Source organism: Parambassis ranga, chromosome 19 (genome assembly GCF_900634625.1).
Source record: "Parambassis ranga chromosome 19, fParRan2.1, whole genome shotgun sequence".
Lineage (NCBI taxonomy): Eukaryota > Metazoa > Chordata > Actinopteri > Ambassidae > Parambassis > Parambassis ranga.
Genome location: NC_041039.1, coordinates 18,115,024 through 18,142,901, shown reverse-complemented (window position 1 = coordinate 18,142,901; position 27,878 = coordinate 18,115,024). Strand labels below are relative to the sequence as shown.

At 43.1% G+C, this 27,878-nt stretch overlaps 1 protein-coding gene across 1 annotated transcript; it reads left to right on the top strand.

The window, feature by feature from the left end:
- Positions 1–257: 257 nt before the first annotated feature.
- ppm1h (protein phosphatase, Mg2+/Mn2+ dependent, 1H) lies at positions 258–27,150 on the top strand. The gene is made up of 10 exons (XM_028431803.1): positions 258–790; positions 8,048–8,213; positions 10,158–10,514; positions 14,250–14,362; positions 14,473–14,557; positions 14,784–14,902; positions 19,914–19,977; positions 21,495–21,602; positions 24,059–24,210; positions 24,567–27,150. The coding sequence occupies exons 1-10, from the start codon at positions 558–560 to the stop codon at positions 24,712–24,714; spliced, it is 1,545 nt and encodes a 514-aa protein (XP_028287604.1). The 5' UTR covers positions 258–557; the 3' UTR covers positions 24,715–27,150.
- Positions 27,151–27,878: the final 728 nt, after the last annotated feature.

Here is a 27,878-nt window from a genome sequence, read left to right as displayed (position 1 = left end):
CACAAAAAAAATGAAACCAAATGGTTGATTTTGCATTAGTTACACCGTCAGATGTGTGCATCCATCCTCCAGAAAGCATGGGTTGATAATGAATGATGCATTAAAGGTTGATAAAGGCCAAAGGTTCCAGTGTGGATGGTCCTCATCAGCAGGCCGGCCCTCTGCGGGGTCAGGCAGCAGCCTGCGTGTCGTTGCACCTTCTCCACGAGTAATCGTCATTTCAGGATTACGCACCTTTGACCTCCAGCACTGTCAACACTAAGCAGCTCACTGAGATGCCAGCGAGACCAAATCCACCAGCAGCAACCGGTTTGTCACATGACTAGCGTACAGCGCAGCCTGTGTGTCTGTGTGTGTGTGTGTGTGTGTGCATTTGGCTTTTTATTTCCGCGTTCACAGATAGAGCGATGAGAACTGAATGAGTTTCCACGGCCGCTGTGGGTTTGCTGCTTTCCACGCCGCGAAACTGCGTCTCCGTGCGGGGATCTGTCGGGCGGGGGGAAGAGGACTCTCTCACGCAATCGCATCGTCTGGAACCACGCTGCTGCCGCAGGACCATGCTCACACGGGTGAAATCGGCGGTGGCCAATTTTATGGGAGGGATGATGGCCGGTGGTTCCAACGGAGACCATCCCGGCGGCTCGGATCTGCCGCTTAAATTCCCGTACAGCAGACCGGAGTTCCTGGGACTGTCGCCGGACGAGATAGAGTGCTCGGCGGATCACATCGCGAGACCGATCCTCATACTGAAGGAGACCAAGCGGCTGCCGTGGTCCACCGGCTACGCAGAGTGAGTAACCTGTATGCGTCCATTTTTTTGCACAGCATCCTTTGGAAGTGAGCGCGTCCTTCCTGGACCACTGGGATCAGTCAGCGAGGCGTAAACACGAGCAGCCGCCGCTCGCATAGTATTATTATGACCCGCAGATGTTTGCATTATGTGTGCAGCAGCTGGCCTTTCCTTCCAACATAAACATCACGTTTCCTCTGGGGAAGGACCACAGCATATAAAAACACATAAGCTAAGCTGAAGGTCGCCACAAAGTATCACAGCCATGTTATTGTTGTGGTGGAGAGGAGATGCACTCATGGAGCAGGGAGTGCACCCGAAGCTCTCACAGTGCACAGTCACTGATCCTCCCCCTTTGTTTTTTTTTGTAAACATGACATCTCTGCACCTCTGATCATTTTAGAGTCTTAAAATATATTTGACATGTCAGACTGCTGTTACCTGAGAGACCAGAATCTAAGATCATCTCCTGTATTATTAATATCACATCTTCTTAGGTCTAGATGCCCAGAGTCCATTTGGCTCCCTCCGTCCCTCCTGTCAAAGATGTGTTGAATTTTAAATGAACATATCCTATTGGAAACAGCAGCTGTGCAGCTTGTTGAAGGGCACCTCCACAAACAGAGTAAAAAAATATATATTTTGACTTCCTTCAGCAGTGCTTACTGTTTCCATCCTCAGGCTGTAACTGTATCTAAACTAACCTGTTTCTTTCCTTACATGTATTTACCTAGAGACAGGACACGACTCTAGGACTCTAGAAAGTCGACACAAAAGTCACAATCACTTTGCAGTCCTTGCTCTGGTTAGTCATGTTAAGAGTCCACAGTTCAGTCCTGGAGGCAGTCCTCAAACTTCATAGTGAGTGACAGGTGAGATTCATGACCTGAATTCACAGAGAACAGTCAGCCATCGCCTCGGCATAAAGTCTGATCAAATTCTTCGACAGGTCGTGATGATAGAGTGTAGAGTCTGTGTGCTTTACTGTCTAATCACGATAGATGTTCAACAAAGAGCACTGTAGGCAGAAACTCCCCCTATCTTCTTACATCTAATGTTTCCAGTTGAGCTGTCCTGCTGTGAACCCAGTTTAGAGGAGAAAATAATAACATCCCAGGGCAGGAAGGGCTTCCTGATATCACTCCTCACCTCACAAGATGAACACTTTAATCATCTATTGCTGTTTTCACTGTGCCATATCAGACAGTAACAGGGAATAAACAACTTCCTGTAGGCTTTTTTAATTACAATATAACACACACTGTATAATCTCATGTTTTAGAAGCAGGGCCAGAGAAACATGACATCCTTGCTTGAAACCAGATGAGCTCTATAAGGTCTCTGCTTCCTATAGGATGAAGAAATCCTGTCAAGTTGCGTTGTACACACGCCCTCCTGCATGCTGCCTCCTGCTAATCTGCTGTGAAAAATTTTTAATCTTAAGGCTGAAAAGAAAGGACGATAATTCGCTTCTGTTTTTAGAAACCACCAACCTCTCACATGTTCACAGTTTTATTCAAAATTATCATTTTTATAGGGTCCTCGTTATGCATATGCTGAGGTTTCTATAGAAATGTTGATGAAGATTCTCAGTCATCCAGGTCATTTTCCTTCAAAGGGTTCAAGCGAGGCATCTGGACTTGAAGGTTTCACTGCTCCTCCGAGAGGCTTCATCAGTTCTAACTGTTGATGGGGAAACATAGTTTACATGTGGTGGAGGACCTCAGTGGGTGGAGCTCTAAATGTCTCCATACTTACCTGTCTCTGGTGTGTCTAACGACTGGCTGTTGACTATGAGACTACAGGACTGTGGTGGGGGGAAAGGTGGACAGCCCATTGTTCATGCTGGGGACATGTGACTGGGAGTGAAACTTCCTGGGAATAGATGGAAGCTGCATTGTATGTGGTAGAAAGATGATGCCTGAGGCCACCACCTCTGTTAAGGGAAGGTTTTTCCAGCTTAACATAGACGGCTTCCTTGACCCCTCTGTCAAACCACCTGTCCTCTCTGTCTAAGACATGAGCATTGTTGTCCTCAGCTGAGTGTCCCTTTTCTTTGAGATGAGGATGAACAGCTGAGTCTTGTCCTGAGGAGGTGGCTCTCCTGTGCTGAGCCATTCTTCTGTGGAGTGGTTGTTTAGTGGTTGTTGAAATGAACATATTTAAATTGGATGCATAATTCGGCTGGATCAGTTCAGCAGCCCTACTTTGTGAATAGATGTGCTGCTCCTGCCAACAGTGTGTGTGAGAGAGAGAGAGCCTGGCGCAACATCAGCCAGGACTGAGCCATCCTGGGGATTTGTCAACAGCTGGCTGACCAGCAGGCTTTGTTGTTGAGAAATATCACCGCCAGAGGAGAAAAACCTGAGTCTACATGAGATGTGGTGATCCATACATATCCACCCAGAGGGGGGGGGCTGGGTCAGATACCAGTGGATCACTTTGATAAAAGCTAGAATAGATGAATCTGACCAAGTGGGAACAGCTTATTGACTAGCATAAGATAGAGTATTTATTGCAGTGTGTGACTAAATCTGCTAGTGTTGCCCTGAAACACTTCGCTTCACTTAATTTAACATCCTGACCGTTTAATCCACAGTCGGATTAGAAAAGGAGGGTAAAACCGAGTGTAGGATGACTTGCACTTCACTGTTTTTCTCCTTCACACCCCCTGCTTGTCCCCTCTCAGAGCTAATGCTGTGCTTATCCAGGGTTACTGCGTTGCTTCCAGTAGAGTCAGGATGAGCAGTTCTGCTTCATGAGGATGATTCTGAGTGGGCGCTCTGTCTGGTCCAGTAAGCACGGTCATTTGAATGGATCAGTGAGTATTGCTCACTCCAACTTGTGTCACCCTCACTTCTCCGGCACAGTTTTGAAGGGGAGACAACATTTAACATGGCATTTTGGACATTAATGATTCTTGCTTCTGTGAAATGCTGCCATGCTTCATGCTGCTTGGTGGGAAAAGGGGGAAGAAGAAGAAGAAGAAGGGAGCTGCACCTAGTTGAACTGATCGTTTGCTATCATATATAAGAATTGCAGGGAGGGATGAGGACAAATGTAATATCTTTCTGATGATGAGTATTATAGAAATATCTGTTTGAGATATAGATATAAAGTGAGCTATGGTCCTATGTGGTAATATTTAAAGCTTGTAGATACACAGAAAAGTATGCAGCATCAAATGCATTGCAACTGCTTCGGAGATTGAGATTCAGTTGACAACAAGCTGCTGCCTGATTTACATCTCGAGCCTGGTCTATAACACGTAAATTCAAATGAGTTTTTAAATAAACATTTTACCCCGAATTATACAAAAAACATCTTTATTTGACAAAGAAGGGATTTCTGGCATCTGTTTAACAGTGTAGGTTCTAAGTAATTTAATTCCATGTGTCTGTCTGTTTATGACCACAAGCCAATAAACACATGTTAAATTGATTTCTTAAACTTTTCCTGCATAGTGCTTTTGGTTTAGAAACGTAATTTAATCAACTGTGAAAGGGCTCCGATGAAAGATCAATGCACAGATCAATACGTGCTTTTTTTCTGACAATCTACAGTCTGATATTTTATAATTAGATCAGCTATTTAGGAATTCACAGTTCAGTAGGAAAAGCACAATTTGATCTGTGCAGGACACTGAATGAGATTATACATGAAAGGCAGTTAGATAAAATAGAGTAAACATCACCGTTACACTAAAGACAATCGTTGTCCAAATGAGCCTAAATATGTCTTAAGTCATACTAAACACTTCAAGTTTAACATATAAAGGAATTTCTAAAGTGCAAAGCACCCACTCATTCATTTATTCATTCATTCATGGGCTCATTGACTCCACACCATTAACACTGCAACCTCAGCAGTGGTCCAGTCAATACTTGATCAATATGTGTGTCTGTAAGCTAAACACTAGCACCACCTCTGCACACTGTTTTGTCTGCAGGTCATCAGACATTGAGACATTTAGACATACTGAAGGGCATTTGGCTTACATCCAGACAAAAGCAGAGTGTGCTGCTGAATAAATTAAGGCTAAACACTGTGTTTGGAATATTAAAAAATATGCACTTTTTAATCATCTCTGTAAATCCTGGACAGTTTTAATATATTCACTGCTAAAGCCACATGAAGTGATGTCATGCTCAGCTGTGGAGAGGAGGCACACGAGCAGCACTTCATACGTACAAAGCTCTCCAGTGCTCCATCACATGATGCGGCACATGTTCTTGTGTTGTTTCTGCTACATCAACCGGGCACATCGCTCTGAGGCAGGAACGGCGTAATCCGGTTTTGCTTCAGTGCCAGCCTTCACTGAACTGCTGAACAAGAGACGTGTTGCACATCTTCCCAAATTACATTATCATGATATGAATATCTTGATCGTTAGCTGGAATCATTAGTTAATATTAATAACACAGAAGCACAAGGGGCCATAACAGGAGCAGTGAGCCACAACAGAAAGAAACAGATGACTGTAGCAAAGAGAGGCTGACAGTCAAAATATAATGTAGACGTAGAGTAAAGGTCAAACATCTGGAGATGTGATTAAACAACTTTGAATAAACACAAAAGAAAAACTGAATTAAAGGGAGGCTGAATGTTCAAAACCCATTATCCACAATGCTGTGTTTCAATAGCTAACCTGAAAAACTGTGATCGTCTGTGTTTATTGCCTCAGGTTAGCTTGTGTGCTTTGATGCAACAGGGTGGCAAAATATACAATTTTCAAGCAGAACTTCAGATGCTCTGCTGCTGAAAAGAAATCTCGAAAAAACCCAAGGAGAAAAATGCTGCAGCTCTGACAAGATAATTAGGGTCATGCCATTGTCTCAAACATGAAGAACTGAAAGGGGGTAACCCAATATGACAGGCCTGCTCTCGTACACAGCTCGTGCCTCAGGGTGTGGATGGTTTTTTTTCCCCTCTTATAACAGAGATGAGAGGCTTAGAAGCTCAAATGGTGGCGATCTTCTGATGTTCCAGGGTCAAATCAACGTCACCTTCTGCAGTGCTTTGGTCTCAGACATACATGATGTTGTATAAAGGTTGTTACCCTAGAAGTACATCCTGTGGTTTTGTTTTGACCTACTTGTACACTCTGTAGTACTACAGCATTTAGAAGGCTTAAATGATGGTCAGACTCGGTTGTCAGCTTGATTTGACTGGGCTGATTATAACAGTTTTCAAATGTCAAATGATTTTTGTCTTTATACTTCTACAGTTTAAGCCAGCTATTGTGATTAAGCAACTGTCTAAAGCAGGTTTCCAGTCTCAGCAAGATTATATTTAAAAGTTGTGGAAAAACAAATTTAAAGGACCAGAGCGTTGAATTTAGGGGTATGTATCAGCAGAAATGAAGTGGGGTGAACCCCACCTGTAAGTTTCTATGATGTGGTGTTGATGCTAAGACCCTATTGTCCCCATCTTGGCAGGTTATACGTACGAGTCCAGGTAACTCAGTTTATCGACATATGGGCAAAACAGTGCAAAAGAAAACCTTTTTTACATTTTAGTGGGGGCCACCATAGGTTCCCCTACTGTGTCATCAGTTGGTTGCAATCTACAATGGCACCACTAGGTGTCAAACATTCTTACACAAAGGCCCTTTAAATCTTTAAAAACTATTTACAGTAAAATGTAACAAAATGATCAGAGTATCCTAATTAAATGTAAATTAAATTAAATGTTATTTTAATCAGATTGTATTAATCACCATCATCCACCACCCCCTACCTTCTGTGTTGCTGTAGATCTGTGTGGGCAAGTAAAGTGTTTTCTTGTAGCCTTTGCTATTGACTCACCGCAGAGAGTGTGCTATTATTAGTGCTTAAGACAGGGAAGTGGTGAACAGATCTTTGTATATGTCAGCAATTAAAATCAATCTTAAGGAGGCTCAATCAATGTCCTTTCAGTTTTATAATATGTTCACAGTGTTTTCTTAGCTGGAGAAAAACCACCTCCCTGCTCTGCATGTTTATCCTCAGGACCTCTGAGGATTATTTACATAGCATATATGTCAACATGCAGCCATATATGTCATGTCACATTGTTTGATTTACTTAATTCCCACTGGACACCTCAGACTGAGAACAGCCTGATGTGATGTATATAATGTCTTTGAGCACACTAAGAAGTGTTACAGAGTTCTTTGTATTTCATATGATAACACAGTGTGACCTTTACTTACCTAACCTCTGGTCCTCTGATTGTATTACCAAATATATGCAAAGTTCTAACAGACCCAACTTCTCTTATGGTGTGGCTAAATGAGGAATGCCTGGGGTATTGTCAAGCAGCGTGTGCTTGTCCGTGACTACAGCAGCTCACAGCAGTAGTGCACCATCTGCCAGGTGTTGTATAATGCAGTATTTATGTGACTTTCTGTCCTCTGTCCTACATGCTCGAGACTCAAATTAAACAGTGTATTTATTTTATTTTTATTGATTTCCTTATTGACATCATGTGTATGTATGTATTTGTACTTACAAAAGTAAAAAAAAAACATTCCAGTCACCGTTTGTAAAGCTGAATATAGGACGCACCCTCCCTAAACTGTGTCTCTCCCTGATAGCAGGATGTACTTGAGGTGATGTGTGTAAAGATGACAGCTGATGTCTTAGAAATAGATCATCCACACAGATCCCCCCGAGGCTTTGTTTGATTTTAGTTTAATTTCTCACGACAATAAATGATAATATACAACTTGTATGATGATGTGTACATATATCTGCTCTGCATATGTGTTATTCTCATGTACCTAGCTACAGTATTTCATGCACGTCAGAAATATTTACAAAAGTGCAAACATGGTTCCAGATCTTTCACGTCCAGCTCATTGATTGCTTAATATAGTCATCTGTTCCAGACTCATCGGTCTCAAACACTCAGATATCATGTTATGTTTGTGCTGTCAGTTCTTGTGTTCTGGATTGTATTTGCAGCTGGAGCATGCACACTGGGGTTAACACTGGTTTGACCATTTCCTCAAAGCAAAGGCTCCTGCAAACACTGTCAGAAAGAGTGTGCATCCAGGGAAAGGGTGTCCTTAAAGAGACCAGAGCTCAAACTACTTGTTTCAGATGGAAGCAGCAGCATACATAAATACAGGTTTTTGTTGCTCTTGGATCCTATGGAGTGGTGTCCGAGATTACAAGTATAGAACTGGGAATGAGCATAACAAGTGTATTTTTTTTCTTGTCTTTACTGTCTTAGGCCCTTTTTTTACATTCTGGTCTCTTCTTTTCGCTCTAGAGTGATCAATGCAGGGAAGAGCACGTTAAACGAGGACCAAGCCTGCTGTGAGGTTCTGGTTGTCAAGAGGAGACCTGCAGGATGCTCCACACCCAACCGGACCTCCATGACCCGCAGGAGGTCTTCCCTGCCTAACGGAGAGGGCCTGAGCCTCTGGGAGAACCTGGTAAGTCTGACTGAAGGTTTCCATCAGTAAATCTATAACTTTTCCACCATATCCACTTCACTTCAGTCTGCAGGTACATGTTTTTATGACCTCAGGAAGGGGTGGCTTAAAAGGATCCTGCACAAACTGTAACACTACCCGCAGCCTTTCTTGTTCATTTATTATCCTTGGAGGTAATCACAACCTGGCTGGATGGATACACACGTGTGCAGCTGAAATAATAATCCATCAGGTGCAGTGAAACGTCTCAGGAAAACATTAACCCCACAGGAGAAGATTAGTAATGTGAGAATTTGTGATATTTTAAAAACAAATCAAAACAAAATTTTATACTTAATCTAAATATTGACCCACACAGATGTCTACCTGTCTACTAAAATGTCAATATTCATCCACTGATGATGGATTTACGTGTTTAGTAATGAGATCCAGTCTACAGCCTAGACAAATTAAGTCCTTGAATGTCCCCACGGCCTCTTGTTTGGGCCCACTGTCCCTCTCATCCTGTTCCATCAGCAGTTTATTGGGGCGTACAGCGCTGTGTCCGCAGCGGCCTTCAACAACACTCGCACACATATAGGCTTTGAAGTACATTGTTATGCCCTTGTTTCTTACAAGGCTTGCAACTACACACATTTTTGCATAGAATTTTGGAATAATACTGCTGCTAACATTTCCTCTTTTAGCCCACTAATACTCTACTAAGGCCCACCCAGAGCCTACAGCAAACTCATGCAAGTACCTCATGACTCACTGTTGCAGAGATACTAGACCAATACGAGTAGTGCGGAGCCTTTCCAGTGCTGTTTGCTTGCTTCATAGACTCATGCTTTAGAATCTGCCTGCACTATATTTAGAAAATGAGAGTTTATGTGTGTAAGGATATGTGCAAGCAATGATCTACACTCAGCAAACCAGAACAAATGCAATAAAAGTCAGTACACTGTTTTTACTTTGTGCATCACAGCATAATGAGATGCAATACTTACTTAGACAAATATGTAATTTGACTCAAAAATGCTTTCATGTCAAAGTGAATGTAACTTAAGAGAGAGAACAGCAGCAGCTGAGTTATCCAGAAAGTTAATGAAGAGTGGGGCAATGTTAGTGAGAACAAAGCAGTGAGGGGGGAAAAAAAACACCAACACGTGTCCCGCACCTCTGTCCAAGCATCAAGAAGGTACTGCTGGATTTTGTGTGAGTGCAGCCAAAGGCCACACGTCATCCTGTCTGCTGTGGCTCCTCGTCTCTGCTCTGTCTCTGTCTGTGTGTCTATGTGTGTGTGTGTGCAGCTCAGCTTCACCCTTAAACAAACACAGACCTGCAGCTATTTACAGACATGACGGAGAGCAGAGGAGAGAGAATGAGATGTCACCTGGTGGCTGTGTTGTTATTGGCTGGGGAGACTATTCATCCACTGCCCAAAGATTACAGTCCAGGAACATAGCAAAATATGGGAGAGAATAAAGAAAGCACAGGCACATGGCAGTGTGTGTCTGCAGATAAATGAGCTTAAATAAATAACTAAATTAGTGTCAAAGTAGAAAGTACACCCCTGGTTCCAGGATAAGAGTAGATCAGAGAGTTGCTGTGGTTTGTGAAGACAGCAGACTCAAAGGTGTGCAATAAATGAAGCAGCTCACTGGACACTTTGATTGAACATCATATAGAGAGGGCGACACTTTGTAGATCCACACAAAGGACCGTTTTGGAACATGTTAATTATTTCAGGCCAATGAAAGACTCATACATTGATGTTAGAGCAAAAATAAACATGATACCAGACCTGGTTTATCCAACCATGGAACTCTTGCACCCCCAAGGGGAGATTTCATTAAAATGGCTACTGCAGTCTGCTAGAAGTGTTTGCTTATGAAGTCTAACTGATATATCCTGAATTTGATGTGACTAAGTTATTAAATCCGTCTCTTACCCTTCATCCAGGAGAGCTCTGAAGACCTAACCTTCCACTATTGGGCGTTGTTTGATGGGCATGCTGGCTCTGGGGCGGCTGTTGTGGCCTCACGTCTCCTCCATCACCACATCGCCATGCACCTTCAGGAGGTAACGGAGATTCTCTGCACTCCTAACCTGCAGCCACCCACATGTTTGGGTGAGGAACCCATCAATCACCACCTCACCCCAACGTCTCAGCGCGCCCTCACCAGGGCTGCATCGCTCCGGGGAGCCGCAGGTGCTCCAGGCTCCCCCAGCACCCCGCCCACACGCTTCTTTACTGAGAAAAAGGTGTCACCCGAGAGCCTGGTGATCGGAGCCATCGAGAACGCCTTTAAAGATATGGTGAGACGTGCACAATTTAAAATGTGGATTACAGTGATGTTGATAGAATGTACTTTTCTTTTGATGCTCCGGTTTGGAAGTAAAGAATTTCCAAACCACTATTCATTCACAGGTTGCCACATTTATCAGTAACAAAGCACATACTGTGCAATCAGTAGGTTTACTTAACATCCATTAGGCTCTAATTGCATCAGTTGATATTGATTCACTGTAATTAGACGGTTAAGTGAAATGCACACAGGGACCCCAGCTTCATGTTCAATGTTTCTAATAATGTTCTGTGTTCTACATCAAACATCCAATCAGTGGAAAGACTCCTCACAGCACTACGATTTCCATTTTCTCAGTATGTTGTACAAATATAAAGGATGCTCCGCTAACCAAGCCTATAGAAGGTTTATGTTTTGATACGTAAAGGTTACATTTAAGGGATTTACTTATGCTGTAATTGATAAGTTCATTGCCTAAACATTCATCAAAGACTGTGAAGTTGAACTCGTCCTGCCCCTTTTCACCTAATTACTCACACACCGTTAGTCAGTCAGCCAGAGCCAGGAGAAGTGATGTGCTCTCCCCCTCAAGCTGCTTTAGGTCACACACGGACATACACACTCTCACCATCTGGCTGCTGTAAGTGGATGCTGGAGGCTTAACTCACGGAGAGGCCAAGAGATCGAGAGCAGGGCCAATCAAAACAGCGTAGGCCTGTGTGACACAGGGAGGTCAAAGGTCACAGGCTTCAGTTTCAGCTTTGGAGCTTTTGGACTGTCCCTGCACTGCCCAAACAGTGGGCTTTTATTGAGAGACTGCAGCATTCTTGTTATGGAATTCAGTTGATAGTTAGATGGTATAATCTTTGCCATCTTTACTACGGTCTGTTTAATCTCTGCTCTGTGTTGCTGCTCCACATCTGCACAGCACATTGTGTTGTTGGCGAGGTCACTGTAGTAGAGACTACATATTGATAGAGGGCAGTGATGAGTCTCTCAGATAAATTCAAAGTGCTTTCTGGTGCTTCCATGTCGTGGCCACTAGATGGCAGTGTGCAATTAATAGTTTTTGCTGAGGGGAACGTCTACACAAAGAAGACAAATAGTGGATTGTGTCTTGTGTTTAGGTGTAAAATGATCATTTTAATCACTGGAGGATCTGTTGTAAATTCATAAAAAAGGTGTTTTTTTTTATTTCATAGAGTACTGATGAATGTGTTTTATGTTAATAATAATGGAACCAGAGTTTGAATGGTGGTTAGTTCTGTAGAATCAATAGTTTGCTTTAAATGGCACACATTTCCTTATGGACCAAAACACCGTCGCCTCTGCCTCTGCTGAGGTACGCCCCAAAAGTGGATTCTGGCAGAGTGTCGCCTCCTGAAAAGCCGCCCCCGTCTTATTTCTTTAATGAAGCTCATTCTTTAAGAAAATGGGAAGTGTCAGGAATTCTTGGGAAGGTCTGCCATCACTCTACATCTCTGTCTCAGAGTTCATCGAGCCTCTGTATCTTATCAGCTTGACTCTGACACAGCTCACTGCGTTCCTATGGAAGAGGAGTGACTGCTGAGGCCAGATAAATAGTCATGGAGGGGAAAATATGATAACTAACCAACAGAGGCTTATCAGCTGGGCTGTATGTTGAGTCAGGACGGGAATAAGAGGCGGTGAGATCACCGGCCTCATGTGGCCTTCCTCCTGTCTGTGTTCTGTGTTTGGGATCAAGCTGAGCTTTGAAGCATATTGTACCCTTTTGTCAGAGCTTAGGGGCTCAGTCTGATTAGGAATAGTTCATAATTTTGCTTCTGTGGTTTTTTTAGTAGCCATTTAGCTGGGCCTTAATGTGACTCCTATGTCTGATGCTTGTGGTTATGCTCTTGCACTCCATATGTGCGTGAGCAAGCACTGATTTCATTACTTCTGCTGTTGTTTAGTGTTAACCTGCACAAGAAAACAATGTGAAAAGATGTAACACTTAACTAACACCACAACATGAAACCAAGCACTGAGATGCTAACAAAATGGCTGCAAAATATACCTGCGTGTGTGTGTGTGTGTGTGTTTGCCCAGTGTTTAATGCTTTTTATTCAAGGAGCCAATTTTCTAAAAGCTTTTGCCCAAAGGTCTTTCTTGTCTTCAAAAACAACTGATACGTTGCTTCCTTTGGCTAATTAGTGAATTTGATTAATTCAGTTAATTACCTGCCACACTGTCCATCATCAGAGTTTTTCATCTTTTCTGACATCCAGCCTCCCCTTCCAGCCCGCTGAGTTACTTCTTTTTATTTCCTGTTTTCAGGTCTAACAGCCTTTGGGCTCGGTTGTTGACTCTCCAGACTCTCTCTCAGACACTCTCCTCTCACTAACAGATAACGCTAACAGCACTGAGAGGGGATGCCTGGGGTAATCATGTTGAATAAAATTGCATCCACATTTTTTTCCCCCACGATGTGGATTTTTAATTTGTACAACACTGGAATTTAGGAACTCGTGTATGAGTATGATAATTAACATTAGCCTCACTTTGGTGTGCCTGGTTTACTAATTCTACCTGAATAAGAGAAGTATGGTTCATTCTGCTGTATTGCCAAGATACAGTGATTTACTGTGCTAGTGGTGGTACACTTAAGAGGCTAAACTGGTAGCCTGGTAAAGTGGGATGTATGGGAATTGTGTGTCTCTCTCTGCCTCCTGGTTATGTAGCTGTTGTTGGATTCTCCCCTGCTGAATGGAGGAAGAGGAAGGTGTAGATGTTTATGCAGACATATTCATTATTGAAGACTTGCCTGCAGCAAGAGGTATTGGATACTGCGAGGATAAATATGTATAGCTCACTATGGATTCATAATTCATCTAGGGTGAAGGAACGCATTTGTTCACCCACCTGCCCCGCCTCAAAAAAAAAAGGAGTAGTGTAGTAGTGTCTGCCAGGAGTGTCTGCTGGAGTGCAGAACCATATCTGCATCAAGATAAACATACACACACGTATGCACATGTCTTCCTGTCTGAATAACACACATACATTCACACAAGGAAACGCTCACAATCACTGAGCTGCATTCAGATGGAGGGAAAGGTGTCTCTGAAGGGAAAGCATGTTAGGGATGGACTTACAAAATGTTCAGCCCAGCTCAAGGTGTTGGTGGTGATGGAGGGACACGGATGAGATGCCTGAGGGGGGGGGGGGGGCGCATGATTTCCTGCTTCTGTTTAGTGGTTAAATGCCCCCGAGGAGCCGCTACCATCACACCAACAACAGCATGTGAGCATAAAAAGGGTTAAATGTCGTCTGAGCTGCCTTGGTTGAAATTTATGTTACGGTTTTGATTAATTCAGTGACAGGTTAATTATTCATCTAATTAATGAACTGATAGCATGGTTTTCTTCAAATGATTTTTTGGTTTAATTAGCACCAAATTAATCTGGGCTAATTAACTGGTGTAATAACCAGCGGCCCCTCCAAACTTTTCTCTTCTGTCCTTTTGGTTTTTCATTCTTTTTTTTTCTTTTTTTGCTCCTTGACTTATGGTACTCTTGATAAATGAATTCGTTGTGGTGCTATAATTAATAAAAGCACCATGGCGGGGTTTAAGTATCCGGACAATAATTTACTCAGTATTAGGCTCAAACATAAATGCTATACGTCGCTGCGTGATAGGAAAAACTTTTTGCAGGCTGTGATGATAATGGGTTTTGGATTATATGTTCTCATCTGTGTGTGTGTGTGTGTGTGTGTGTGTTTTCAGGATGTACAGATAGAAAAGGAGAAGGCAGTCTACAACGTCTCAGGCGGCTGCACCGCACTGGTGGTCCTCTATCTACTTGGAAACCTGTACGTTGGGAACGCTGGCGACAGCAGGTATGATACACACACACACACTCTTTGACTGTATAAGCAGACACACATGATTGTAGTCGTGTCCCCTACTAAAATAACAGAGTTTTGCTTTGTCTGCTCCTCTCCCTCAGAGCTATCATTATCCGGGCCGGCGAAGTCATCCCCATGTCAGCAGAGTTCACACCAGAGTCAGAGAGACAGCGACTGCAGTTCTTGGTAAGAAAGAACCTTCCTCAGCTCCTTCCTAGGGAGCACAGCTGTCAGATATTAGCAGAGCTGACCTCCCCTCCTATAGTGAGACAACGTCTATGCTTAGTTCTGTCTCTCTCTCTCTCTCTCTCTGCTCTCTTTGCCAGCTTAATAGACTATGGAATTGTTTTTCCTATCCCTTGGGTATGTCAATCTTCTCCTCTTACTGGTTTTTTTTCTTTCCATATCAAAGGCCTACATGCAGCCCCACTTATTAGGAAACGAGTTTACACATCTGGAGTTCCCGAGGAGAGTTCAGAGGAAGGAGGTGGGGAAGAGGATGCTGTACCGTGACTTCACCATGTCAGGATGGTAGGTTTTATTTTTTACTTTCTTACTGATTGGATGTCATGTGACACATTACATGACGATGTAAGTTTGTTTTCCTCCGGTCTGCTCCTTTATTATGTATATCAGGGTATTTGTCATCTGCCTTCCTTGTGAATTATTTAATGCAAAACACATCTGTTAAAATTACTGTTACATTTTTAACATTTTTTTTACACCGTGTGTCAGGTGGGATCCATTTAGGAGACCTCTGTGAGGAATTTATGTCAGAATCATTACTATGACTTGTTATCTGATTTTGTGCAATGCAGAGGTTATGAAGGTATTCACTAATAGCAGTTAGCTGTGCCGGAATGTGTAATGTGGAAGAAAAGCTCCACTTTCAGAGGGCGGCCAGAAAATGTCCAGGTCTGAAGGAATTTGTGGGCAGAGTTACCATATAGATTAATTAGATTAGATTAAAAAAAGGTCAAAGAGATTAATACGGATGGAATAAAAAGGAAGAAGAGAGAAAACATGCAAAAAAAGAAGCGAATGGAAAGACCAGAGACAAAGAATAAGGGAGGCGATGCTAAATATGCAGAGATATGATCAGGAGATTGATCATTTAATTGAATTGTGTAACACAGACTTTACCCACAGCAACACCAGAACACATTTTGAATATAAGTGGACACCTGCTGCTCGTTTGGCTGCAGTGGAAGGCTGACTGATAGGTGCATGGCAGAAAATGAATTACATGACTGTTGTTACATGGACATGCAAATCAACTCAGTAATTATACACAGTATGTCTGAAGTCCATCCATCCATCCATCCATCCCTCCATCCATCCATCCATCCATCCATCCATCCATCCATCCATCCATCCATCCCTCCCTCCCTCCCTCCCTCCATCCATCCATCCATCCATCTATCCATCCCTCCATCCATCCATCCATCCATCCATCCATCCACCCATCCATCCCTCCATCCATCTATCTATCCATCCATCCATCCATCCACCCATCCATCCCTCCATCCATCTATCCATCCATCCATCCATCCATCCAACCATCCCTCCATCCATCCATCCATCCATCCATCCCTCCATCCATCTATCCCTCCATCCCTCCATCTCTATTAAGTCATATATTTTAAAGATGGAGATGGACTGGTTTTCATGCAGTCACACAGGAATGCAGATTCACACATAATGTTCACCTGATTTCATTTTATTTCCACATTGCTGCTGTGTCGTTCTACAAAGGAGGCATCCATACGCTCGACAGAAGCTGTGATAATAAGGAGTTTATGTATACACGGTCTATTTAGTTTAAGTAAAAGTATGTTACTTTTTACTTTGTAATAAGTATTTTTTTTGTTTATTACAAATGGGAAAAGATCCTCATCTGAGTGTTGCTTATCTGCAACAACCATCTCTGCCATTTTCTTGTTACCATGGTGATGAGACCCACGTCAGCAGGTCAAAAATCCAACAAATACATCGTTTTCCCAGCAGAAACAGGCTGTGGTTACATAACATTGCTGTTTTTTGTTTGGTGTGAGGTGCATACAGATGCAGTAGACACTATGCGGTGTATGAATGGCAGCGCTTCAGTGAAGGTAAAGCAGAGAACAGAGGACAAAGCGACTGACTGACGAAGATGAGCAGTACTTTTTCTGACACCACCTCCATGCCGTGCCGGCTCCCCTCAGCAGATGTAGGTCAGTCAGCGGCTGCGTTCCTCATCGGGCCCAGAACTCTCAGCCTGTCGTCTGGCTGCTTACTGTCTCAGCAGCGCAGACAGCTTATGATGTATTTTTAATCAGGTTCTACCCATAACCCAGTTCTGCTTCAGTTTCACCCGGAGAGAGTCTGGGTCTTAAGTTATCACCGCGTAAGCCACCGTGGCCGATTGCTGTGATGTGTGTGGGTGCGACTTAACTGTGCCATCCTGTATAGGTGCAGTTCATATGCTCCATAGGCACAAAGATCAGTTCTTTATGTCTCTGCAGCTTTCTGTTTGTGCGTGTACGTGTGCAGCCTGTGTGCCCACATGCTGCGTGTGTGTGGGTGTACGCTCCCGTCCAATTCCCTCAAAGGCATCCATGATCAAGGCTGTGCTCTAATGAAGGCATACAGGCCGGCAGCCCACCTCTCTGCCTTCCTCCCTCGCTTTCTTCTACCTCCTCTCTCTTGGCCAGAGTTGGACCAGAGCGAAAGTTGGCCTTGGCATTGCAGGCTGTAATGGTGGTCACTGTCCGGGGTGGCAGGCGGTTTTGTTTGCCCAGAGTGATGGATTATGAGCAGTCTGCCATGTTCAACATGATCCAGACGCCACGGTAGCACAGGCAGGCAGGTGGAGGCAGAGTGGGGAAGATGGTGGGTGGCTGGAGAGGACAGAGGGAGGAAAAAATAGACTGAGGTAAGCTGCAAAGACAGAAAACAGATATAGAAGGGAGGGTAGATGGACAGGAAAAAAAAGGTTAGTAAAATGTAAAGATTAAAAAAAAAGAGATGGTGTGTGGCTACAAAGGAAAATTACAATGAACAGTTCTGAAGCCGTCTCTCTTTGGTGTCCACAGGGGTGTCCGTCCTCCCCCTCGTCTTATAGATAAGGAAGGAAGCAGACCAGCACAGCTTTGATCACTGTCACACTATACTGTGCACAAGTAAAGTTTAGGTCAGTAAACTTTATGAACTAGGCATCAGGGCAGGAGGAAGATCTTTGTGGAGTTTGCCAGTCTCACTGTCTTCTGCCTCATCATATAATTCCAGGTGATTTTGTATGACACGAGACAGGAAATTATGATTATGAATTTTGTTTTGTTTCAAAATATTATGGTCCTGTGACAGAATGCCAACCTGTCCAGGGGTGTATCCCCCTCCTCTCGCCCATTGCCAGGCTGGGTAGGCTCCATCACCTCAGTGACCCTGTATACAGGACACGGCAGATTAAGAAAATAGATGGATAGATAAATGATTATTGTCCGTATCAGCTATGACACCCCTAATCTATCAGTACTGTATGATTCCAGTCTCTCTCCCTCCTGCTTTTTTTAATTTTCCATTGTGTCTTTGCATCCATATGACCGATGCCTTCCGCTTTCATCTGGAGAGTCTTTGGGTCACTGCTATTTACTCTGGCCTTGCTTTGCCCCTGAAAGCAGCACTCAATCTATGAAAAGCCGAAAAGTTTATTTAAACCAACTGTCAAATTCACCAATTTGTCTGACTCATCCGGTGCTGACACAAGCTCGCCACAATGTCACCTCGAAGCCTGTCATCAGGTGTGTGTGTGTCTGCTTGTACTTACGTCAAGATGTATACAACTGTATGTGGAAATTACAATGCTGTGCACGCACAGCTAATGTTTTTGTGTTGCACCTCTTTGCACCAAAACGGAGATGACATCACTCTTCTTCTCTCCCGCCTGTCCTTAATCACCTGCAGAGAAGATGATACAGTTCCCACACACACAGACAGACACACACACACAGTCTCTCTCTGTTAGTCACACGCCGCAGTGTATCCAGCCCTCCAATATGAAAGCACTCAGTGTTGTGGTCAAACAGTACGGCCCCTTGAGCGACTCTCCTTACTGGTTTTTGAACTCCGTGTCCCAGAGCAGGGAGCAGGTATCATAACAGGATTAATGTGTATCTTTCTCATTCTGTCACACACTCCACTCGTTATCTCAACTGTGACAGGCTGGATTCGCTGTAAACACACGTCTCAGGAGGGAGGCTGTCCCCGACAGCAGGCTCAGGGGATTTCAACCAAGACATCTTTGAAATAATGACAGAAAAGTGTCTCTATATTGTAGGTTTTTTAGGACAGACTTTTTGAAGGTGAAATACAAAACTTAAGGAAGTTGGAAATGATAGGAGGAGAAATGTAGATTGCTTCTACTGGTCAGTTTCACATCACCAAACTGCAATTTCATGTTATTCCGCAACTATTAGTGATGACCCACTTCTTCTATTTTGTCATACAGGTCTCCATTCTCAGGCTGTATCTCTGAGTTTGTGGCCTGTGTTTGCTGTGATAGTCCTCGCTCTGCACAGTTTCCAAAAAAAAAAAAAAAGTGCTGAGTGCAGCAGTGAGGCGCTCGCCTAAGGTGGAAACATATGGTCGCTCTGAGTGGAACCAGGAGTAATGTAAAAACCAGCCTGGTCCCTGCTAATCTGCTTCACAGCAGCTGAAGCACTGTGTGTGTGTGTGTGTGTGTGAGTGTGGGTTTGCGCTGTGGGTCACATGATATTTGCAAATAGCAGGTTTGTTTTGTACAAAAGCATTTTAATGACATTTCCTCCATCACATCTTCCAAGCTAGAGGATGAAATAAGGAATAACCTGTGCTTTTAAATGTTATTTGATGCAGGTTGGGACTCCGTCCAGAGCCAGGTTTTTATTTGTAGCACCTGGTGTGAGCTGTGAATGGAAAACTTTGTCCTGGCAGCTCCTCTGGAAATTGGCTCAAATTTGTAATGTTTCTGGTACAGTACGGTTACACAGCTGTTCCTCTGAAGTACAACCGATGACAGATGAAAAAGCGAATGCTCTCTGTTGGTCTCTTTAAGCACTGTTTCTGAGCTGTAAAGGTGAAAAAAGTCTATGCTTAAACCAGGGGCAAATACATACAATATTTTACAGTCCTCTTCCTTATGCTGCAGTCTGGCCTGCTCCCAGTGTGAAGATGGTAAATTATTCATGGGATGAGGAAGTTTAAACATTTCTCTGAGAACAGGAGAATATGAACGTTGGATACTCTTGCATCATTCAGGGGTTTTACATCCAGACTTTCAGAGGCACACACAGAAAACCAGCAGTAAACCAAGACACATACTCTTGGTCGCTGGGGAGACTTTTACAAGATTAGTCTTCCTCTGTGATGATTTTTTTTTTTCGTCTTCCTCTCTGTGCCAGTTGCCTCAGCAGCAGGGCCTGTGGAGGGGCATCGATGCGATGCATCTCCAGGACACGTGTATACCCCGCCTGCCATAAACAAAACAAAAAAAAAAACATTAAAGTGTCTTCTCTGCTCTTTGCAGGGCGTATAAAACCATAGAGGATGATGACCTGAAGTTTCCCCTGATCTATGGCGAAGGGAAGAAGGTAAGAAGTGCTCAGGCAGCCGCTTGCTGACAGAGTTACTCCTACAGCCTTGTGTGCCTCGCCTGTAATCAAAGCTCACCAGGGCACCATTAGTCAGCCCCCTCCCGCAACTATGTGCAGGAGGCAGCCAGTGGAAAGCATTCCTGACCTCTTTTTTTTTTTTCCTCCGCAAGGACTGGCATCCTGCAACAGTCTATAGCACAAGCTCTAATGGACTTTCATGTCACTGAGCAGGTAAAATGTTGCACCAGCACAGGTAGGGGTCAAAGGTCGCCCTTTGAGATGGTTTTGTTGAAAGAAAGTGTCCAAACAGTGGCATGTGTTAATTGGGCTATAGGATCAGTGACTTTGCCGGAGAATATTGGCACTGTCTTGACACAAGGAAAAGAAAAGGTCAGGAGCGTCAGTGTTCATGACAGTTCCCTTTCCCTCAGTGATGCTGTACATGTGCTAGTGTTCAGTATCTTGTCCTTGTTGAACTGAAAAGGTCAGAGAGGAAACACGATAGATGTGAATATGTTCTCACTGCGGCCTCAGTTCAGCACAGGCAGGCGGTAGATTTATGTCTGACGGATGACTGGGGCACAAGCCGCCCCATGGTGCCTGCAACCGCAGTCGGGTTTACCCCGTGCCCACGTCGTGTCCTCTCCCTTTGAAGTGAGGCACGGAGATGGATGGCTAGATAGAGCGAGGGAGCTTTGTGTGAGGGAGACGAACGCCAGAGCACTTCAAAGCCCGGCGCGCAGCCTGCTGGGCTCCAGCGCTCAACAATTAATCCCAGGATGTTTCCTTTACTCTGCTGGAGGAGCTTCGCTGCCACTTTGAAACGCTCTCCCTTCTCTCCACCAAGCTCACTCCTACCAGCTCTCACTTGCCCTCGTACTTATGTGCCCTTTCTCTGTACAGTAGATTAACCCACTTCCACAGGCCTGTGCTTGCATCCATTTTTAGAGTGCAGCAGTGACAATCTGCCCAGACAGTATGAATCAGGTATTATAAACTGGAGGATGATTGTCAGATGCTGACAATGAGCTTACACTAACCAAAAATTCCCTCTGGATCCTTTTGTATTGGTCAAATTCTCCAATTCAAAGTGTACTCAAGTCTACTCAAGTGTAAAAGGACTGACCCCATTTTTAGGGAGGCAAAAAACATTTATAAGCATTTACTAGGTTTAGTTCCTGAAATACTCACCTAATTAAACTCACCTTAGTGAAACACTTCCTGGTTACAAATCAAGATAAATGGTAAAAATCTAAGGTTTACAGATTTGTCATCTTATCTGTGCTAGTTCTCATGACAAACAGAAACGATGGGCACTGCTTCACAAGTGAATCCAAGCTTTAACAAAAAAAGGGATTCCTTAAGGCCTTTCGTCTGCTGAATTTTTATTTTCCACTTTCTTTCAAAATCACTTTGAGTGAGTACGTAGATGTGCTGAAGTGGCCCCTTCAGTGCTGAAATATCATATGTGAAAAATGAGCTTGTCTCAGACTTTCTTCCCTGATCTTTTGCAGGCCCGTGTGCTGGCGACCATCGGGGTTACAAGAGGTCTCGGTGACCACAACCTCAAAGTGCACGACTCCAACATTTACATTAAGCCCTTCCTGTCCTGCTGTCCAGAGGTAGGCTTTGAACCAGGTTGTAGATGTGTTTATTTCTGCTTCTAAGTTGGACATTTTAAAATGGAGTCTGTAGGGGTTGACTTGCTTGTAGATCCAGCCTCAAGTGGCCATTCAAGGAACTGCAGGTTTTGGCACTTGTAAACATTTGATTCTCTATCGAACAACCCTGCCCTCAGAAGTTTTTAGGTGTTTTGCATAATTGTCAGATCAGCCTCTGACATTGCCCCCCCCCCCATTCTGGAAAATTCCTTCAGTTGTTAGGTCAGCTGCCTGTTTGTAAAACCCCAGAATATGTAACCTGGGCTTTAATCAAAGTCGTTCCCATGCTTTTTCTGATTGTTGACATCAGCGCAGCTAGAGGTTTCAGATCCTTTTGGGGGTTCTTGGAGACTTGTTTTTGTATCGAATGGTCAGCTTTGGGATTGGGCGTCCAGTTCTGTACAAATTGGCAGAAATTATTTGATTTTCTGTACAGGGGAGTGGTTCATTATCGGTATTTTATCAGATCCAAATTTTATGGTTCAGAAAATGTAAAAGCACATTTTCATTTCCCATGTTTTAAATATGTATTTAAAGTATAAAAAAACACCACAAAATGTCAACTTTATGTGTCACTTTTTTTCATAGTCAATGTTTCAAGGAGGGTCCTTTGCTTTGTTTTGTTTCTTCTTGTCCAGAAGTGCCAGCCGTTTCCATGGGAATTCACTTACTTTTTCACTGTAGCTTGTAGAACATGATCATATCAGATAAATGGCTGTGATTGGTCCAGCACACACACACACACACACACACACACAGACACACACATGGAAGCTCCCAGACCCACTGATTCACTGATTCCCTCATTTATGTTCTCAGGTGCAAAACTTACCACTCAGGATGCAGGTGGAAGCTTTTCTACCCAATTCCTTTACAAACACAGTTCGCTTACAGCCGCTGTGTGCTGTGCAGTTGTTTGCACAGTAGCCTCAGCAGTACATTGTGTGTGTGTGTCAGCTGTGAATAGGCAACTCCCCCACAGTTGCAAAGGAATTACTTGAAGCAACCAAACAAAGGCAACCCAAGGCCACTGGGTATTATTTTGCTTGCTATTTCAGAGCACGCCTTTGTTCGACCATAGTAATTTGAAAGATTGTGCCTTACAAGAGTTGCCACAGTAACATGGGGACGTCTTCGCTCGAGAATATCTCTAAAGGATTGAGGCCATCGTCAGCTTTCAGAGCAGTTTATACCGGAGGACGTGTTAAGAAAATGAGAAATAAATGCTCAGTTAAGCTACATTTAACATAATAATAATAATAATAATAAGCATTTACCTCTTGTTTTATCATGCACATTGTTATAGTTTGAGCACTTTGAGAGATTCTTATTGTTTGTGGTGAGACTTGAGTCTTTTTTTGCTACGCACAAATTGACTCTGGTGTTTAATTAGATATTATGTTCATTGTTTCCAGAAGATGAATCCTAATAACTCGATCCCGATTCTGGCAGCCTAATTTAGCAATGTGGTGACCTATTATTCAGTCAAATGTCAACTGATACTACTAAACCTTAAAATACTGAGAAAGCCTTTTACATATATTAGCTGAAGGAAATGAATGTGTGATATTAGTTCAGTAAGCTTCAGAGTGATGTTACAAGGATAAAATAATTATGTGGATGCTGAAAATATGGCTGCCGCAACAGGTCAGGAGTGCATATGTTTTTTGTGTAGTCATATCTCAGTTTTCTGCATCCTTGTACACCGTCCTCCCGGTGTGTGTGATTTGACTAATAGCATCTCCATTAGCCCCTATCTGCAAACTCCAACTTCCTGGAGCTTATTACTACTACTCTTTCTAGGACAAAGACAACAACTAAAAGCAAAGGTCTTTAAAGAGAGAGTCAGAGTACAAAACTTGGTTGCATCCATCATTTCCTCGACGGCCACCTAAGCGTTCTCCACAGCGTTCCTTCTGCTGCTCTGTAGCTCTATTCCCTTTCATCATACATCACGGTTTGCTCTCATAATATCCGCCCACACACACACACACACTGAGTCTGACAGGCAATAATTGGTGCAAAGAGGTATTAATGTGACGGTATTGAATGTTTCATTTATATTGAATTAGCATTCAGCTACAGACACTGAACCCGGTGGGTCTGAAATAAAGTGAAATGCAGAACAGACCGTCAGCCCCACTCCTCCATGTGCGATCCTGTTTGTCCTCACACATGATTGGTCACAGTGCAAACGCACACATCATGGCAGTGCTTGGAGCGCCTGTGGCTGACCAGTGTGCCGAAAAGAGCAACCAATTATTGTGTTTTGTATTAATTAAGAATTCAGCTCTCAGGGGACCAACACATGAGGCTTGTGTGCAATGCTTTGTGGGAAAGCAATGTCCAGTGACACCACAAATATTACATGCAGGAGGACTGTGTCTAAGTCCCTTATTTCATCCTTTCACCTTCAGGTCAGAGTTTACCCCTTAGCCCAGTCTGAGCATGGTGCCGATGACGTCCTGGTGCTTGGAACCGATGGTCTGTGGGACGTCCTCTCTAACCAGGAAGTCGCTGAAGCAGTCACGTGTTTCCTGGCAAACTGCGACCCGGATGACCAGCACAGGCATGCTTTGTCATTGCACACACACACACATGGCTGAACTTCCTCTCACCCCTCTCTTGTTTGGGGAGGATGAACACTGTTATCTTGTTGTAATTATGCAAATTTCCAAACATTTAGATAAGTCATTTCTCTGGTGTGAAGGAAAAGCTTGTCAGAGTATTAACAGGAAAATCTGACACTTCCTCTGCTGTGAGCATAGTTTCCAAAGTTCAACATAATCTTGTTTTTATTTTTTTTTCATCTGGCTGTGGGTAGATGTACTTGCAATAGTTATCATCAGATCTGACCATTTGTCTTGTTGAATATTTCAGCGAAATGGCTACTCCTTCGCCATTTATCACTGTTTTGTGTATCAGGTACACCATGGCAGCCCAAGACCTCATAATGAGAGCTCGAGGAGTGCTGAAGGATCGAGGCTGGAGGATATCCAACGACAGATTAGGCTCTGGAGATGACATCTCTGTCTACATCATCCCCCTCATGTACGCCAACAAGCAGAAGTAGCCAAGTGACAACACCGCCGCCGAAAACGTGATCCTGCCTTGACTTCTCCGCTGCAGTTTTCCTCCCTCATCCTGTGTGCTCTTTTTAAAGTGCTTTAGTGTGGACTTCCTCCTTCGCTGAGGGATCCAAGATGTTTCTGGTCAGAGATGGGATTTCTGTCCAGGTTTCCTTTTCGTCATCCTCAATCAGGGTGGTCCATTTTTGTCCTTTTTTTTTTAAAAAAAATAGGAGATTGAATCGTGAAAGGACCCGGGATGACTACAGATTTTCAAATGTCACATTCAGGAGGAAGCCATCATGAATATGTTGAAAAGCTGAAAGCCTGGACTCTGGTGGTTGAGAAGATGACATACATCTCAGGATTTATGTTACTAATGCACAATATTTATAAAATGTGAAAATGTAAATATTCTGTTAAGACGTTTGATATTTGTGCTTGGTTGAACACTTGTACAGTGTAAACAAAACAAAAAAAACAAAAAACGACTGATGTCCTGTATATATGATTTGTACCTCTCCGTGTACCTGTTACATATAGTCTTTTAATTCAGCCAGGTTTAGTCATGTGCAATTGAAAGTGACCTGTTGAAAGGAAACGCAGCCTTCAGCAGGTGCTCCTGCTATTTTCAATCATTAGTTCCATTTCCATTGCAGTACTGTACTCGCTTTTAAGGAAAATGAAGAAACAATTAATGAAGAATGCAACAAACGCGCTTCTCGGCTCATCGCATCCTTTGATCTGACAATAATTCTTACAGTTCTGCCAGCTGCATCTTTTATTCTATTTAAAGAACCAGTGTGTGTGATTTATGTGGCTCTATTAGTGGAATAAAGTGGCATGATTGTTTTTTTTATTTTATGTTTTAGCTTTAAATGGGCCCATAAGAGGTGTCTGTGTGTGATGGACTGACTAGGTGTACTAGGCATCTGTTTGGAAAGGACAGAAAAAGTTACCGTATTTTCCGGACTATGAGTCGCACTTTTTTTCATCCTTTGGCTGGTCTGCGACTTATACTCAGGTGCAACTTATCTATGGAAACAGATCAATTAGTTATCCTTGTGTCCTGACGTCCCATTACAAATACAGCTGTTCTGTCCCTCTCCTGATGGCTCTCGTCCACCTCCAGCTTGTTCACACTTCGCATTCCAAGCATAGGTGACGCACCTGGTAGATATGTCGCTAATTCCAGACAGCTATATGAGCGCTCAGCAGTCTGCCTTTGACTCATTTACAGGATGTTTATAGGACTTTCTGTGCGGTGAAGGGAATCATTTCTCCATGTGAGGACTTGTTGAAATGCGTGTTTCACTCTCAATGCCCTGCTGCCGCACCACTTAAGAGGAATTCAAGAGGCAACGTTACGCTAAAAAGGTAGTAGCTGGTGCAGCTAATAGTCCGGTGCGACTTATCTATGCTTTTTTCTTCTTCATAACGCATTTTTTGGCTGATGCGACTTATTCTCCGGTGCGCCCTATAGTACGAAAAATACGGTAATAGGATTTGATTGGATGAAGCATATTGTGGTCCCTGTCTGTCAAAAGCCATTTTTAAACCAATCCATTAATGAGTGGCCAAAAACATCTTTTAAAATCTAGCAAGCAGTTATTAGCAAATACAGGGCATGGCAAATATTTAATACAAACCCTCCCCTCAAGGCCACATCTGATAAAGTGCCTGTAATGAGGGGCGTTCACGTCATGTTGGATGTTTTTACTTTGTGATATCACAAATTTCCTAAGAATCCAGCAGCTTTACAAGGTGAAGCGCCTGAATTCTCATGTGCAATTTAGCGAGCGAGGGATGTCTGTGCAGTTCATCAAGGACGTATCACATACAAAAGTTTTGTGCAATTGCCTGGTTGTTTTAACTTTTGGACATGTAAGGGAGGGATATTAATTTAGTTGCAATCTGCAACCTCACCACTAGATGCCACTAAATCCTGCACACTGGTCCTTTAATGCATGATGTCATTGTCCTCTTTTTAAGCAGCTGTTTGTTTGCTACATCAGGTGCATCCTCACCTGCTAGCCGTGCCATTATTATGTCAAACTTTAAATGTGGAAACTTCTCAGATATATTGTCCTCCGTTAAGAGAAAGGTTTGAATAACAGGTGCCTCTAACAATGCATCACATAGTATAAAAGGACTATTACATTTTTACCTTCTGTGTCTCTCTACAATCAGTATAGTTCTGTTTGATTCAGTGGTTTTTCCACATATTAGTTTATTTCACTCTTTTTGTCTTAACTCCTGTACAAGTGACTGAAGTTTGGAATAGAGTAACTACCATGTAAAAAAACAAAAAGTAAAAAAAAAATGTTTCCGGTGGACACTCCTCTCCGTTCTGTCACTGTAAGTGAAGCATATGTTACCAAAACCAAAACAACTTCTGTTTACTGTTTTAGAAACAGTGTAAAATGGCTTAAAAATCACTTTTCTGCTCTAATAAAAAAGGCGATCTCTGACATTTTCTCCATGTTCTGCCATGTTATTAGTAAAAATGCATTAATAACTGTATAGGAAAAAAACAGACATTTTGATTCATCCAGACTCAAAGTGCATTTATTTGATAAATGAATTCATTTTGAGCTGCTGTACAGAATCAGACCACCACCACTCTGACCCTCTGTCCACTGGGACCTGAAGGAAAATGGGGATGAGTTCACAGAACAGCCTGATAGAGGGTTTTATGGTGGAGGGGCTGCTGGAAGGGCTGCAATTTGACACTGAACGCACATTCACACACACACGTGACTAAAAAACAAAACTTCATAAGTTCCATTTTAATTAGATTTAACCTCAAGTTTAAATATTAAAAAGTGTATTTATACATGTTAAACTGAGAGATGCAGTTAAGAAACCTTGCTTGTGTAAAGCTGAAGTGATGCGATACCAAATACTTGAAATACCAGGGAGATCAAATCCCTGGATAAAACGTTCATACTTCAACATGACAGCAGAATCAAATGAAAAGAGATGCATTCCACAGTGAGTGGGAGAAGGAGCCCTGATGGGGTTTTGGCACTAGCTAATCCATCTCCTATATTTACATGTTTAGTCTAAAGGTTTTCATGGCCTTAGAGCGTGTAGGAAGGGAGCAGACTAACAAAAGTGACAATAAAAGCCGAGGACCAGGTTGTTTAAACAGTCTGTGACATACCTG